This window comes from Arachis ipaensis, chromosome B3 (assembly GCF_059453495.1).
Source record: "Arachis ipaensis isolate K30076 ecotype BB chromosome B3, ASM5945349v1, whole genome shotgun sequence".
NCBI classification, from domain to species: domain Eukaryota; kingdom Viridiplantae; phylum Streptophyta; class Magnoliopsida; order Fabales; family Fabaceae; genus Arachis; species Arachis ipaensis.
Window position 1 is genome coordinate 128,661,871 of NC_142438.1, and position 13,217 is coordinate 128,675,087.

The 13,217-nt window shown below is 32.3% G+C and overlaps 1 protein-coding gene across 1 annotated transcript; it reads left to right on the forward strand.

The window, feature by feature from the left end:
• Positions 1-11,016: 11,016 nt before the first annotated feature.
• On the forward strand, positions 11,017-12,449 carry LOC107633693 (uncharacterized). The gene is made up of 3 exons (XM_016337296.1): positions 11,017-11,234; positions 11,329-11,574; positions 11,972-12,449. The coding sequence occupies exons 1-3, from the start codon at positions 11,017-11,019 to the stop codon at positions 12,447-12,449; spliced, it is 942 nt and encodes a 313-aa protein (XP_016192782.1).
• The last annotated feature ends 768 nt before the right edge of the window (positions 12,450-13,217 follow it).

The following is a 13,217-nucleotide window of genomic DNA, read 5'->3' on the forward strand; positions in this document are numbered from 1 at the left end:
TCCTCCAGTACCAGCCTTCGTCCCAGAAGTCGGTACTAAACACGACCTGCTCCAAAGAAGTCGGATACGAGGGTTAGCTGGCAGATAACACTCATTCGAATGAGTAACTGCCCCTAGAAACTCTCTAACCACTTCATAGAGCCATATCTTAACCTCCCTAAGATATGGGAACGGTTATCCGCCTAAAAAGGTGGCACTACTTCAGCGGTGGTTATTGGTTCACCACTATAAATACCCTGACTTCCCTCAGGTATCACTAAGTCCAATACATTCTAAACTTGCTTATACCCTTGCTAACTTAGGCATCGGAGTGTCTTTGCAGGTATCACCCCCCATTCTTTCACACGTGCAAGTCGGACGGAGGAACACCGAGTTTCGGGCAAACGCGATAGTCTCCTCCCTCACACGTTTGGGCCTACCAACGTCATCCGGCCCACCAATCTCTGGTTACCCACCGTAACAGAAGGTAAGATTGTAATTAGGCAAATAGTAAAGAGTGTAGTTGAATAGTTAAAGTATTTAGAGATATTTTTCTTTACTTTTTTTATTATGTGTGCACTGTTTAGTGTTGAAGTACCTCAATTTTTTTTGTTTATAATTTAATAATATTTAATTTCTGTTTATTCTTTTTTTTTTTTCTTCTTAAATACTTTAGTTTGTTATTTTCAGTTATTCTTATAACTGGTTCTTTTGTTGTTGAAGCATTCATTTAATAATTGATTCAAGGTATCAAGAGTTTAAGGTTATAAATTCATGGCAAACTCTAAAGAAGATTATGGCAACTCAATCAAAACAAATGCAGCAATCACACCTCAAGCAATTGCATCTTTACCTCCCAATTTCTTCCAGCATCGACCATTCAACCCCATTGTAGATAAGCTCACAGAAACCAAGCATAAAACCTGGCAACAACAAGCACTATTTACAATTTGGGGCCAAAAACTGCAAGATCACCTCTATCAAAATCGTGTTCCTGTTCAATTTGACTCACTAAAAAATAAACTTGTAGGTATTGACACTTCCAAACAAGCAATGGCGCTAGGATAACTATAATTTGATATCTTGGATGTCAGCATTCATGGATGTGACATTCAAGAACAAGATGGTAGGATGCACTTTTGTTTATGAGATCTGGTCAAGAACTGAATATTACTATGTAAAGTCTGCTAGATACAAGATTAAGCAATTGAAGACACATTAAAGTCTATCAAGAAATAAGATTTGAATGCTTCTGATTATATCACTAAAATTAAGAATATTGCAAACTCACTTACTACCTTGGGTGAACCTCTTCAATCTGATAAGCACATTGAAGCAATTTTGGAAGGGTTAACTGAGGATTATCATGTTCTATTAACGATGGTGAATTCTAAATCTAAAATGTTTAGCTTGGCTGAAGTAGAGACTATGGTGCTTACACATGATGATATGGCTAAAAAATTCATAAAATCTACAAATGCATGATCCAAGCAAACATAGTTCAAGGCTCTTTTAATCAAATTCCTAACAATATTTGATTTAATTGTGGTAGAAGAGATAGAGATGGACGTTTTGGTAGAGGGGACAAATTGTTCTTTGACAACACTAGACCTCAATGTCAAGTGTGTGGAAGGTTTGGACACATTGCATGGAAATGCTTCCATCGGTTCAATCAAAAAATTTCACCACCCTTACAATGTCAGAACAACAATTCTAATTCTTCAATGTCCTCATCAAACCTGCCTAGCACAACTTCTCAATCTAATTCAATATTCACAACTCTATCCCTCCCAACACAAGCGTTTCACAATCTCTCTACCTACCTAACTATCGTAAGCACAGTTTCAAACCCTTCATGGTATCTAGATACAGAGGCAACACACATGTTACTGCTAATCAATCTAATATGTTGCAATCATATGAGTACCTTGGTCCAGAACAAGTTCAACTTGGCAATGGTTCAAGTATTTCTATATCTTATATAGGTAGCTCTTTTTTTATGCTTTAGATTCAAAAAGGTGGTTGTTGAGTTTGAAGAACTAATCTATTCTATTATATAAAAATTGAATTTTTGTTGATGGAGTTGACGTAGTATGCTCTGAAGAGTGTTTCCCGATTTAATTATTTTAACTCATTCAATACAATTTATTACAATGACTTAATAATTTCAACTAATTGATTTGATTAAATATTTAAATATCAATATAATTTAGTATAATTTATATTACTTAATTAATTATACTACATTAATTGTAATTCGTTATATTAGTGAATTGGTTTTTTCATTTATGAAGTCTAAAATAAAATAAATAATTTATTATTTATTCTAATTAAATTTATTAAATTTAATTATATATTATATATGAATTAACGTTAATTTATAAATTATTTTATATTATAATATTCAATCAAATAAATTGTAAATTACTTTGAATTATATACGCACGGGAAAATAGATTTAAATGTGGTTTATATAGTATAGATAGTATTTAATTAAGAATGGTGTATTTTTAAGTGTTTTGATATGACTTAATTATATCAACTAAATGATTTGACTAGATATTTAAATATCAACGTAATTTATTATAGTATATAATACTTGATTAATTTTACTACATTAATTGTAATTCCTTATATTAGTTAATTGGTTTATTCATTTATAAAGTCTGAAATAAAATAAATAATTTGTTGTTTATTCTAATTGAATTCATTAAATTTAATTATATTATATATAAATTAAAGATAATTTATAAATCACCTTAATTTCCTTAGCTTTTTATATTCCGTGGATTGTTAAGTTTTAAGTTTTATATTTCCGTAAGCAAAAGTAATATAAGGCAAAACTTTCTTTATTCTAAACGGAATTATTCTATGTATTATTAACTAATATCATTAGATTTGATTTATTAAAAATATAAAATAATTTTATATAACAAATTATTAATTAAACTCATTCTAAAACGTAAGCAAAATAAATTAATTTCCTAGGCAGCCCAATGTAGATTCATGATTTATACAACAATCAAACAAAGCATAGAACTTGTGAATTGTAATAAAAAGGGAATGAAAAAGTAGGGCCCACACCATGTTGGCTTGCTTGCCTCCATTGCATCTTAACAAAACATGGACCTATGGAGACTAATCCCGATTCCAAGCTGGACAGATAGAAAACCTATCCGAATCTCATACAATTAATTTCAACCCGCACCCAAAGTCCTATTTTAGTCTTTTTGGGTCTTCTCTCTCTCAGCAAGCAAGCATATACGCCAGCAATGGAGAACGGCGTCTTGGCACTGGCAACTTCAGAACGGCAAAGATGAGAAGACTGGTTACTCATACGGCGACGAGATGATGATGGGGTTGTGCCGGGGAGGAGGTCGACAACGATCAGAGATACTAATGTGACCAGAGAGGTTAGATAGCGGACCAGCAAGAGGAGACTTTCACTAATGTTGTTGTCATTCAGATCGCCGTCGCACTGGGATGCTCCCTATCTGTAACTGATGGAGGTGAGCTGCTGCAAGGAAGGCATGGATTCAGATCTTATTTTCATACTCCTTTTTTTTACTCAGTACATTTTGATTTGCCAGTATTTATGATGTAGAATAAGTGTTTTATTTTCAATTCAAATCTTTTTTCGTTTTTTAAATCATCAAGACAGATTTTTCTTCTTTTGGATTATGGAGGATATGTGATTTTGGATGCACTCCAATTTTAAAATGGTTTACTCGAAAATATACCTCTTTTTAGTTGCTATAAAAGTCTAAGAGGTGTGATCCTACAATCTTACCATATGTACTTGCTAGAATTTACGTTTGCTCTTATTTTTTTCACTAAAGAAAAAATAGTTAGGCGATATGATTTGTTAGAGATGATTGCACCGCCAAAAGAATGTTGGAAGATTCATGTCAGAATAATCAGACTTTGGTCTTTACCGAGATTCAAAGACCCCAAATCCATTAGCTCTATTGAAATGGTGTTGATGGATGAGTAGGTACTTCTAATATTATTCATGCACACAATTGTTTCTCTATTTTCATACACTTAGTCCCATATTTGTATGATTCTCACCTCATAATTGTCATAAATTCAACCTCAGCAGTTTCTACTTTTCTTGGGACTATTCATTCAAAAATAGACAAAATCCAATTCTGTGTTTCTCTGTAAGAAAACATAAGCTTTTTATCATAAAAAAATTCTACAGTCAAAAACAGATTTAATATATAGCTAATGTTGTATTCGGCCAATAAAGAGAGGGATTGGGGGACTTTTAGCAAGATTTTTATAGACAATTATATAAAATTATAAATTTTAGCTTGCAAAGACATGCACTAATGCCAAGATACATAATCACTAAGTAATGCAGATTGGATATAAGACTTTATGCCGACCAAAAACAACAAAATTTGAGTCACTCTTGCTTTCACATCCTAAAAAAGCATAATGTATATCTTTGATAAGAAATAATAAGCACATCACAACAAAATTGAGAATCAGATTATTCCTTACTTCTTTGTTTTTTATTCTCAGCTTTGAAGACTTAAATTTCTTCCTCCCGTAAGGGTGACAACTAACAAGAGAGATTTGTATTAGAAAAGTTTGTGCTAAGCATCTCTAGGTAGTGTTGACAGTTAGGAAATAAGCGTATAGCCTCCACTAATTTAACATTCAAAATTTTAGACTAAATCAATCACATTAAACAAAGATGCATATGGAAGAAAAAAAAGAGAGAAAAATAATATGACTAACGCATATGCATGATTGTCGTTAATCTTAACCCTCTTTTACATAACACTTAATTCTTACGCATGATTATCATCACGAATATTTTCTTTTTAATACCTATGGTTAAAAAAAATAAATCAAAAGTTTTTTCAACCTGTTTTTTATATGAGTTGCGTGAAAAAAAATCAAATACAAAAATTTTATACTCAAGTGAAGTCACTAAACAATAAAATTAGTCGTTTTAAATTAAATATTTTAATTATTGTGTTAATATATAATTAAATTTTTGTGTAAAATATAATGATAGTATACATTAAAGTATTAAATATTTGAATCCATTATATGTATATTCTTCCTTTTGGGTGAATATAAATCCATTAGTTAATACTTAATACTTAATATTTTGGAATTAAATCATATTTTTAATTTATTCAGTTATTTTTGTTGAAAAAAATATTTTATATAAATTTTGTTTGTTTATTTAGTTAGACTTTATTGGTACTGTGTGTAGAAAATGAATAAAAAAATATTTTGCTTTGTGAAAAAAATAGAGAACAACTATGCATACTTCTGTAGATAAAGATCTGATATATGTATTCGAATCATTGATATCGGAAGGAGCTGTGTATGTTTTTACATACTTTGGAGTTAGCAACAACTGTGGGTTGTACCGCACAACATCACATCATTTTCGATTATTTTTTCAAAAATGAACTACTGTCTTATCCTCTTTCTATGATGCAATACCGTTATATGGTATTAAGTTGGTCCCTTTTAGAAAAATTATGGGATACTCTCCTCAATATCTTTTTTTGGTTGATAAGTGTATGATTTATGACAAGTATATAAGTTAATTTTTCTTTTGTTTTTATGACAAAATATCACTAAGACGGGTGATTTGTGTACAATCTTCTATTTGATATTTATTTTAGACGTTGCTGGAGTTATGATCAGTGTAGAGGGTGAGAGAAAATATGTGATGGATGACAAACTTATTGACATGTTGGTCATTCATATTGAGAATGACGGGTGAATTTTTTCGATGCTCTTACTTAGCACTTAATATGTTTATATAAGCAATTTTTTATTTTCTAAATAATTTATATTTTCTCTGCAGTTTAAAGCTTAATATTGCTGTTCTTAGAGAGATGGTGGACCGGATCAAGGGTCTTCTGGCGGCGGGTGAGCAACAGCTACCGGTAGTTATTTTTTAATTTGCAAGAGTAAAGAATTTTCGAGGTATGTGAGGATTTGACCACTATCGAATGGTTATATCTTATTGTAGCTATTTCTACTAATTATTGGGATGCGATTCAATAGGTATTTTTAGTTTTAAAATTTTATGGTGTGATGTTATATATAATAGTAATTTTTTTATTTTTAAATTTTAGAGTGTGATACTACATGTCGTGGAAGCAAAATTATAAGTACTGTGTTTTGTGTTTTAATACTTTTGATCATGTGGAATTACAAGTGAAATTATAGAAAACAGTAATAACAATTCCGACAAATGGCTGGCGTTCTAGAAATTAAAATTTGAAGTGATAAAAAATATTATTATATACACGTGGATAAATTGTATCACTAGTTTTTTATTTTTTATTGTAAATTCTATGTTGAATTACTCAATAATTAATTAATCAATATATAATTTCAAGCTATATTTTTGTTATTATATAATACTTTTTATTATTTTATATTTGCAATAAATATTTTTTTGTATAGCTCATTGCTAAAATAAAATTTTTTTACTAATTAATTAGGTTCACAGTAGATTATAGTTGGTTTTTTAAATGTAAGGACACTTTTGGTTACTTTCTATTCGATAATTTTTCTGTCATGTATAATTGTACAACTCATTTAAGCAATAATTATTGTACATAGGTACCAATATTTTATAGAACATTATGTATGGTACCAGGCTCTTGATAAATCCAGATGTTCTTGAGGCTGTGATGCTTCGAAAAAGGTATTGTACCAATATTATGAATTATTTATGGCTGTGTATATTGACTGTATTTTTATGGCGTTGTGATTGATAAGTAGCGTGTACTATAGAGAGATCTCGCAGTACCTGTCTGTGCTTCTGGCAATCCGGCGTATATTAATGAAGATGAAGTTTTATATTCCACTGAGAGGAAGACAATAAAGGAGTTACGTGAAGCTGTGGATGTGAGTGCCTTATAGAAAATTACTTTTTTATGTTTGGTTCATTGTTTGTTTTTTGGACTTTCAAACTGTTCCTATGTAGGTTGGATTCTATGTTGTTCTGGCCACTGTTCTTAATGTTGAACCCGTTTTAAGTTGGTGGTATAAATCTTGTGTTTGCATCGTGAAGGCAGAAGCTAATGTGGATACATAATTCTGCGATGGCTGTAATAAGGACATGAATAATGTGGTTGATAGGTATGACTTTAATTGGACTTATTTGTGCAATCTTTTCATAAAAAGCAATAAAGTTATGTAATTGATTATGTCTCTTTTTAATTTATTTAGCAATATCTAGCTTAATACCAACAATTAGTAGACAATAAGAGAACAATTTATTAAAAACAAAAACTGCTTTGATTGATGGAAATATTGTCTATCCACAAAAAAAAATGGCAAAATGAGATAGACTGAATAGAAAAAATTCATATATCTACAACAATTTTATACCAAAGTCTTCTCTGCTAGACTAAAACCTAGAAAACTGATAAGCCTAAGAAGATTGTGTTTGAGCATTTAAATTGTGTTGAATATAATTTTTATGATTTTATTGTAACTAAAGGGTGACAGACCAAGTGTTAATTGATGTTTTTGAATAAAAAAAGCACCTAAGTTGAATTTGTTAGTTTTTGATGGTATTGCTACAATAACTTTTGTTGTATTCAATAAGGAGACCGCAACTCTATTCGAATGGACCTGTACTGAGACGGTGAAAGAGTTGAATGTATGTGGTTTCTGTTGTTGAAACCATTTGAATAGTTATGATGATTCAATGTCGGATGTGAATATAGAAGATAATTTTATACCATCCTCAGAAACTTTAGACGGTATGTAAAAATTTTATCTATATGTTTATTTGCATCTTTGTGTACATCATGGACTAAATTGCATCGGTATGACAACTGAGTATCTAAAGAGAGTTCATTCGGCAGATGTGTGGGATATAGAAAATCCTATTTATCAATGTCAACACTGTAAAGCATGGATGTGGTCTGAAGAAAGGCTTGCTGAATTCAAATAGTTGCCCCAACCAAAGTTTTCATTATGTTGTATGGAAGGAAAGATCGAGCTTCCTCTACTTTCTTTGCCTCCTGATGAGCTCATTCAACTTCATACTGGAGGAGATCAAAGAAGTATTCATTTCCTAAAAAATATAAGGGCATTTAATTCAATGGTTTGTTTTACATCAATGGCCGAAAAAATTGACCATGGGGTGAACAATGGGACTGCTCCTCCAATTTTTAAGCTTGGGGGTCAAAACTACCATAGAATTGGTAGCTTACTTCCTCCGGATAGTCTGCGACCAACATTTGCCCAACTATATATCTATGACACAAAAAATGAGATTGATAATCGGATAAGCACACTTCGATAATTTTCATGCAACCAGTCAAACATTTTAGTTATTTTTTATCTGTGAGAGAAAATAACATAAAATTTATTGTGTTTTTTTTTGTGCAGTTCCAATGAAGCTATAAATGAGTGGGATAAGAAAATTGTGGCAATATTAAGAAACGTGCTAGACAAATATAATAGTTTGGCAAAGAGTTTTCGTTATGCAAGAGATAGGTACCAACAGAAAAATTGCACAAACATAAAGTTTAAGTTGATTAGTAAAAGGACTACAGATGGCAGGACATACAACTTGCCATCTATATCTGAAGTGGTTGCATTGATTGTTGGCGATGTCGAACAACTAAGCAAAGATAGAGATATTATTATAGAGAGTCAAACTAGAAAGCTCTAACAGATTGATGTTTTTCACCCATCTTATTTAGCCTTGCAATATCCATTGTTGTTTCTGTATGGGGAGGATGGATTTTGTTTGCGTATTGCAACATCAGATTCTATCTCCGCTAGGACTATAAAGAAAAACAAAACAATCACTTTGTGATAATTCTTTGCTTTTCAACTACGTACAGAAAAGGACGGGTGAATCTCTATTAATTCTGATATCAAAGAGATTATTCCAACAGTTTTTGGTAGATGCCTACACAATGGTGAAATCAGAGAGGTTAAAATTCTTTAGGTATAAACAACCACAGTTGAGGGTTGATAAATACAAATTTCTGCATGAAAGTCTTATAAACGGGGATGTAGATGCTGCAAGGCTTGGCAAAAGAATCATTCTTCCCAATACTTTTACCGGTGGACCTAAGTACATGATGAATAATTTTAAAGATGCATTTGTAATTTGTAGATATGCAGGATATCCTAGCTATTTTATCACTATGACCTGTAACCCTGAATGGGATGAGATAAAAAGAGAAGTGACTCCCATTGGATTGAAGGTAGAAGACCGCCCTGATATATTGTGTCGAGTTTTCAAGATCAAACTTGATGGTTTGATTTATGACCTAAAAGAGGGAAAAATCTTTGGCAAAATTTTGGGATGTAAGTCTGTGTTTATGCAACACCTTCTTAAAATCTTATGTTGTAATGTTTTGCTCATTTGTCTTTTTCAATTTTCAGATGTTCGCAGTATAGAGTTTCAAAAGAGAGGGCTTCCACATGCACATATCTTTTTATTCATGAGTATCGAGTTCAAGCCACAAAGACCAGATGACATAGACAAACATATAACAGCTAAGATTTCTGATGAAAATGAAAGGCCAAATCTACATGGAGCTGCTCAAAATTACATGGTACATGGTTCATGTGGTCCGTACAACAAGAATTCACCTTGCATGAAGAATGGATACTGTTCAAAGTTTTATGCCAAAGAGTTTAGACAGCAAACACTCATTGATGAAGCCGGATTTCCTAAATATAGGCGTACTGATAACAGTCGAATAGTGAAGAAAAGGGAATGTGTACTAGACAATAAGCTCATTGTTGCTTATAATCCAGAATTGTTGCTCAAGTTCGGGTGTCACATAAATGTGGAATACACATGCCAAACAAGTTCTATTAAGTATCTGTTTAAGTATGTACATAAGGGCAATGACCGCGTAACAACTACCCTATACAACGCTGGTGATCCGTCAGAAGCCACACAAGTTGTTGACAAAATTAGGAATTACTACGATTGTAGGTACATTTCGGCATGTGAGGCAGTCTGGTTTATTTGGATACGAAATCCAAGAAAAAGAACCATTTGTGATTAGACTTCCATTCCATTTGGAGGATGAGCAACCTATGGTTTGTAGTGAAACTTCTAATGTAAATGATATCGTCGAAAGAGCAATATCTCAAGTCCATGTTTTTGGGATGGATGGCGGCGAACATGTCATATCCCTATACTCGAAGTCTGACTTATCCTGAATTTCCAACCAAGTTTGTTTGGAAGGACGATGCTTCAAAGTGGTTTCCTCGAAAGTAAGACTTTGCAATTGGAAGGTTGACTCATGTACCTGCAGGTAATGACGAGTTTATATTCAATTTTGATCTTATTTATTTGATGATTTAAATTTAAAATCTTAACAGCATGTACCCCACATCCATTTTATTCGATTTATCTACACTAGAAAACAAATGTTCAAATAACTTTCAGCAGTTATAATCTGTAGATTACACAATTTTAGAATTGTTCTATATTTTTTAGAAAAATTAATCTTATGCGGATGTGTAGCTGCATACTAATTGAAATCGCGTAGCCTAATCCATTTAGCAATTTAAAAGTGGGATTTTAACCAAGTTTTTTGCAGCAAATACCGAAGAATATTACCAACGACTTCTCTTGAATACTCAAAGAGGATGTATGAATTTTTGAGATATAAGAACAATAGGAGGAACAATTTATGCTACGTATAGAGATGCATGCTTCATCCTTGGACTCTTGCAAGATGACACAGAATTCATGGATGCAATTAAGGAAGCAAGCTCGTGGGCCTCAGGATCATATGTTAGAAGGTTATTTGTCATTCTATTAACATCCAACAATATCTCAAGACCAGAACATATCTGGGATAGATGTTGGCATGAACTCCCAGATGATATTTTGTATCCACAGAGAACCGTGATGAACATCAGGGGTGTGTTTTTATAATTGTAATTATAAAAGTTCTTCATTATTGATCATTTTTAGTTTGATTGAATTTTTACAGTATCATATAATATGCAGAGTTAACCATGTGAGATGATGAGATTAATCAGTTGTGCTTAATGGATATAGACAAGATCTTACATTCCTATGGTAAAACCTTGAAAGACTATCCTCATATGCCTTTAGCAATTGAAGTTGATAGTCCTTTGTTAACCGAAAAGGTTATCAGGGAAGAGCTAAATTTTAACAGGGATGATTTAAAGAAAAATGCCTCAAACATGTTAGCCATCGCAACATCTGAGCAGAAATATGCATTCGATAAAATTGTTATAGCTGTGTATTGTGATAAAGGGGTTTTTTCTTTGTGTATGGTTATGGGGTATTGGAAAAATATTTCTTTGGAACCTTATGTCTGCTGAGATTCGCTCAAGGGGTGATATTGTGTTAAACATTGCTTCAAGTGGTATTGCATATTTACTTCTTCCCAATGGAAGAACAGCACACTCAAGGTTCAAAATACCGCTGAATATAACTGAGCATTCTGTATGTAACATCAAACCTGGTTCCCCTCAAGCAATGCTGTTGTTGAAAGCCAAACTTATAATTTGGGATGAGGCTCCAATGGTTAGTAGGTACTGCTATGAAGCGCTTGATAAATGTTTAGGTGATATCATGAGGTTTTCTCCAACATATAACAAAGATTTGCCCATTGGAGAAAAAGTGGTTGTACTAGGTGGAGACTTTAGATAAATTCCTCCTGTAATTTCACGAGGATCGAGATAAGATATCGTTCATTCAACCGTGAATTCGTCTTACCTTTGGAAGTTTTGTCAGATGCTCAAACTAACAAAAAACATGAGACTCTCTGTAGGGACGACTGCTTCTGATCAAGATGAGACAGAGTAATTTGGTGAGTGGTTATTGAAAGTTTGTGATGGTCTAATATGTGACAATATGGATGGTGAATCTGAGATATGTCTTCCAGGAGATATTGTTATTCCTTCTTCGGACCAGGCATTTGATGAGTTAGTTCATTTTTCTTATCTAAATATTTTGGATAACATGTCCTCAAAGGATTTTTTTCAAAGCAAGAACTATACTGCCTCCCACGCTGGACATCGTTGAAGAGGTCAACAACCATCTGATGGCTATCATTCCTGGAGGGAAAAAATTATATCTTAGTTCAGATTCGATTCGTATGGATGAAGGGAATATGGAGAGTCAACTAGATCTCTATGGTCCTGAATTACTGAATAGCATAAATTGCTCTGGTTTGCCTCCACATAAATTAATATTCAAGGTTGGTAATCCGGTGATGTTATTGAGGAATATTGACCAATCCATTGGTCTTTGTAATGGTACAAGGCTACAAGTTAGGAAGGTTGGAAATCATGTCATAGAATGTGAAGTCTTAACGGATAACAATGTTGGTCATATTGTTTTGACTCCAAGAATGAATATGGTACCAACAAATGAAACCGTCCTAGTTAGATTCCAACGAAGAAAGTTTCCCATAATAGTATCGTTTGCCATGACAATTAATAAGTCTTAGGGACAAACTTTATCTCATGTTAGATTGTACTTGCCCAAACCAGTTTTTACACATGGCCAACTATATGTAGCACTTTCAAGAGTTAAGAGTAAGAGAAGTTTAAAGTTTTACTTATGAATCACGTATGAATGTCTGCAAAGTTAACCATCAATGTTGTTTATAGAGAAGTTTTTGAAAAAATAGGATTCTAATATAAATATTTTAATTTTATTTTAAATTCTGTATCAATGTATAATTATTTTACTTAAAAAAAGTTTAAAATGATTATTACTCACTATTTTTAAGTTAAACTTTGATTTTGATAATAATTTTATAAATTTCTTAACATAATAATTATTTTGTGCTTTTTTTAAAATATCCAAACATATAAATTTTTTTTACTTTTATAAATTTTTCCGTGCTGAGCACGGGTTCATACACTAGTAATAATTAATTGATGATGACTAAATGCTGGAAAATACTGTCTCTGATTCTACAGATTAAAATGCAGGGACAAATCTGTTTTGTCTCATATCGAAGCTGAGAATTTTGAAAATCTCAATAGTACAGAGCCAATCCATACTAGATCATCATCCAGGCCCAGAGAATGAAAGTTCTTGTAAGAACTATCCACAAGAATTTATAATTGGAGATCCATCTCAAAGAGTTACCACAAGATCGTCAAATAGAAGAAGCTTGGAACAAAATGATCTTGCTCTCATCTCTCAAATAGAACCTCAAAATATGAAGAAAGCTCTTGATGATCCATAATGAGTCAAGGCAATGGAA

Bases quoted from the DNA above. Each gene is read 5' to 3' on its own strand.
- LOC107633693 (XM_016337296.1), top strand. From the start codon at position 11,017: ATGGATATAGACAAGATCTTACATTCCTATGGTAAAACCTTGAAAGAC. The intron at 11,235-11,328 runs GTATTGTGATAA...GATTCGCTCAAG, and splicing joins GATAAAATTGTTATAGCTGT to GGGTGATATTGTGTTAAACA. The intron at 11,575-11,971 runs GTTTTCTCCAAC...ATGTCCTCAAAG, and splicing joins TGTTTAGGTGATATCATGAG to GATTTTTTTCAAAGCAAGAA.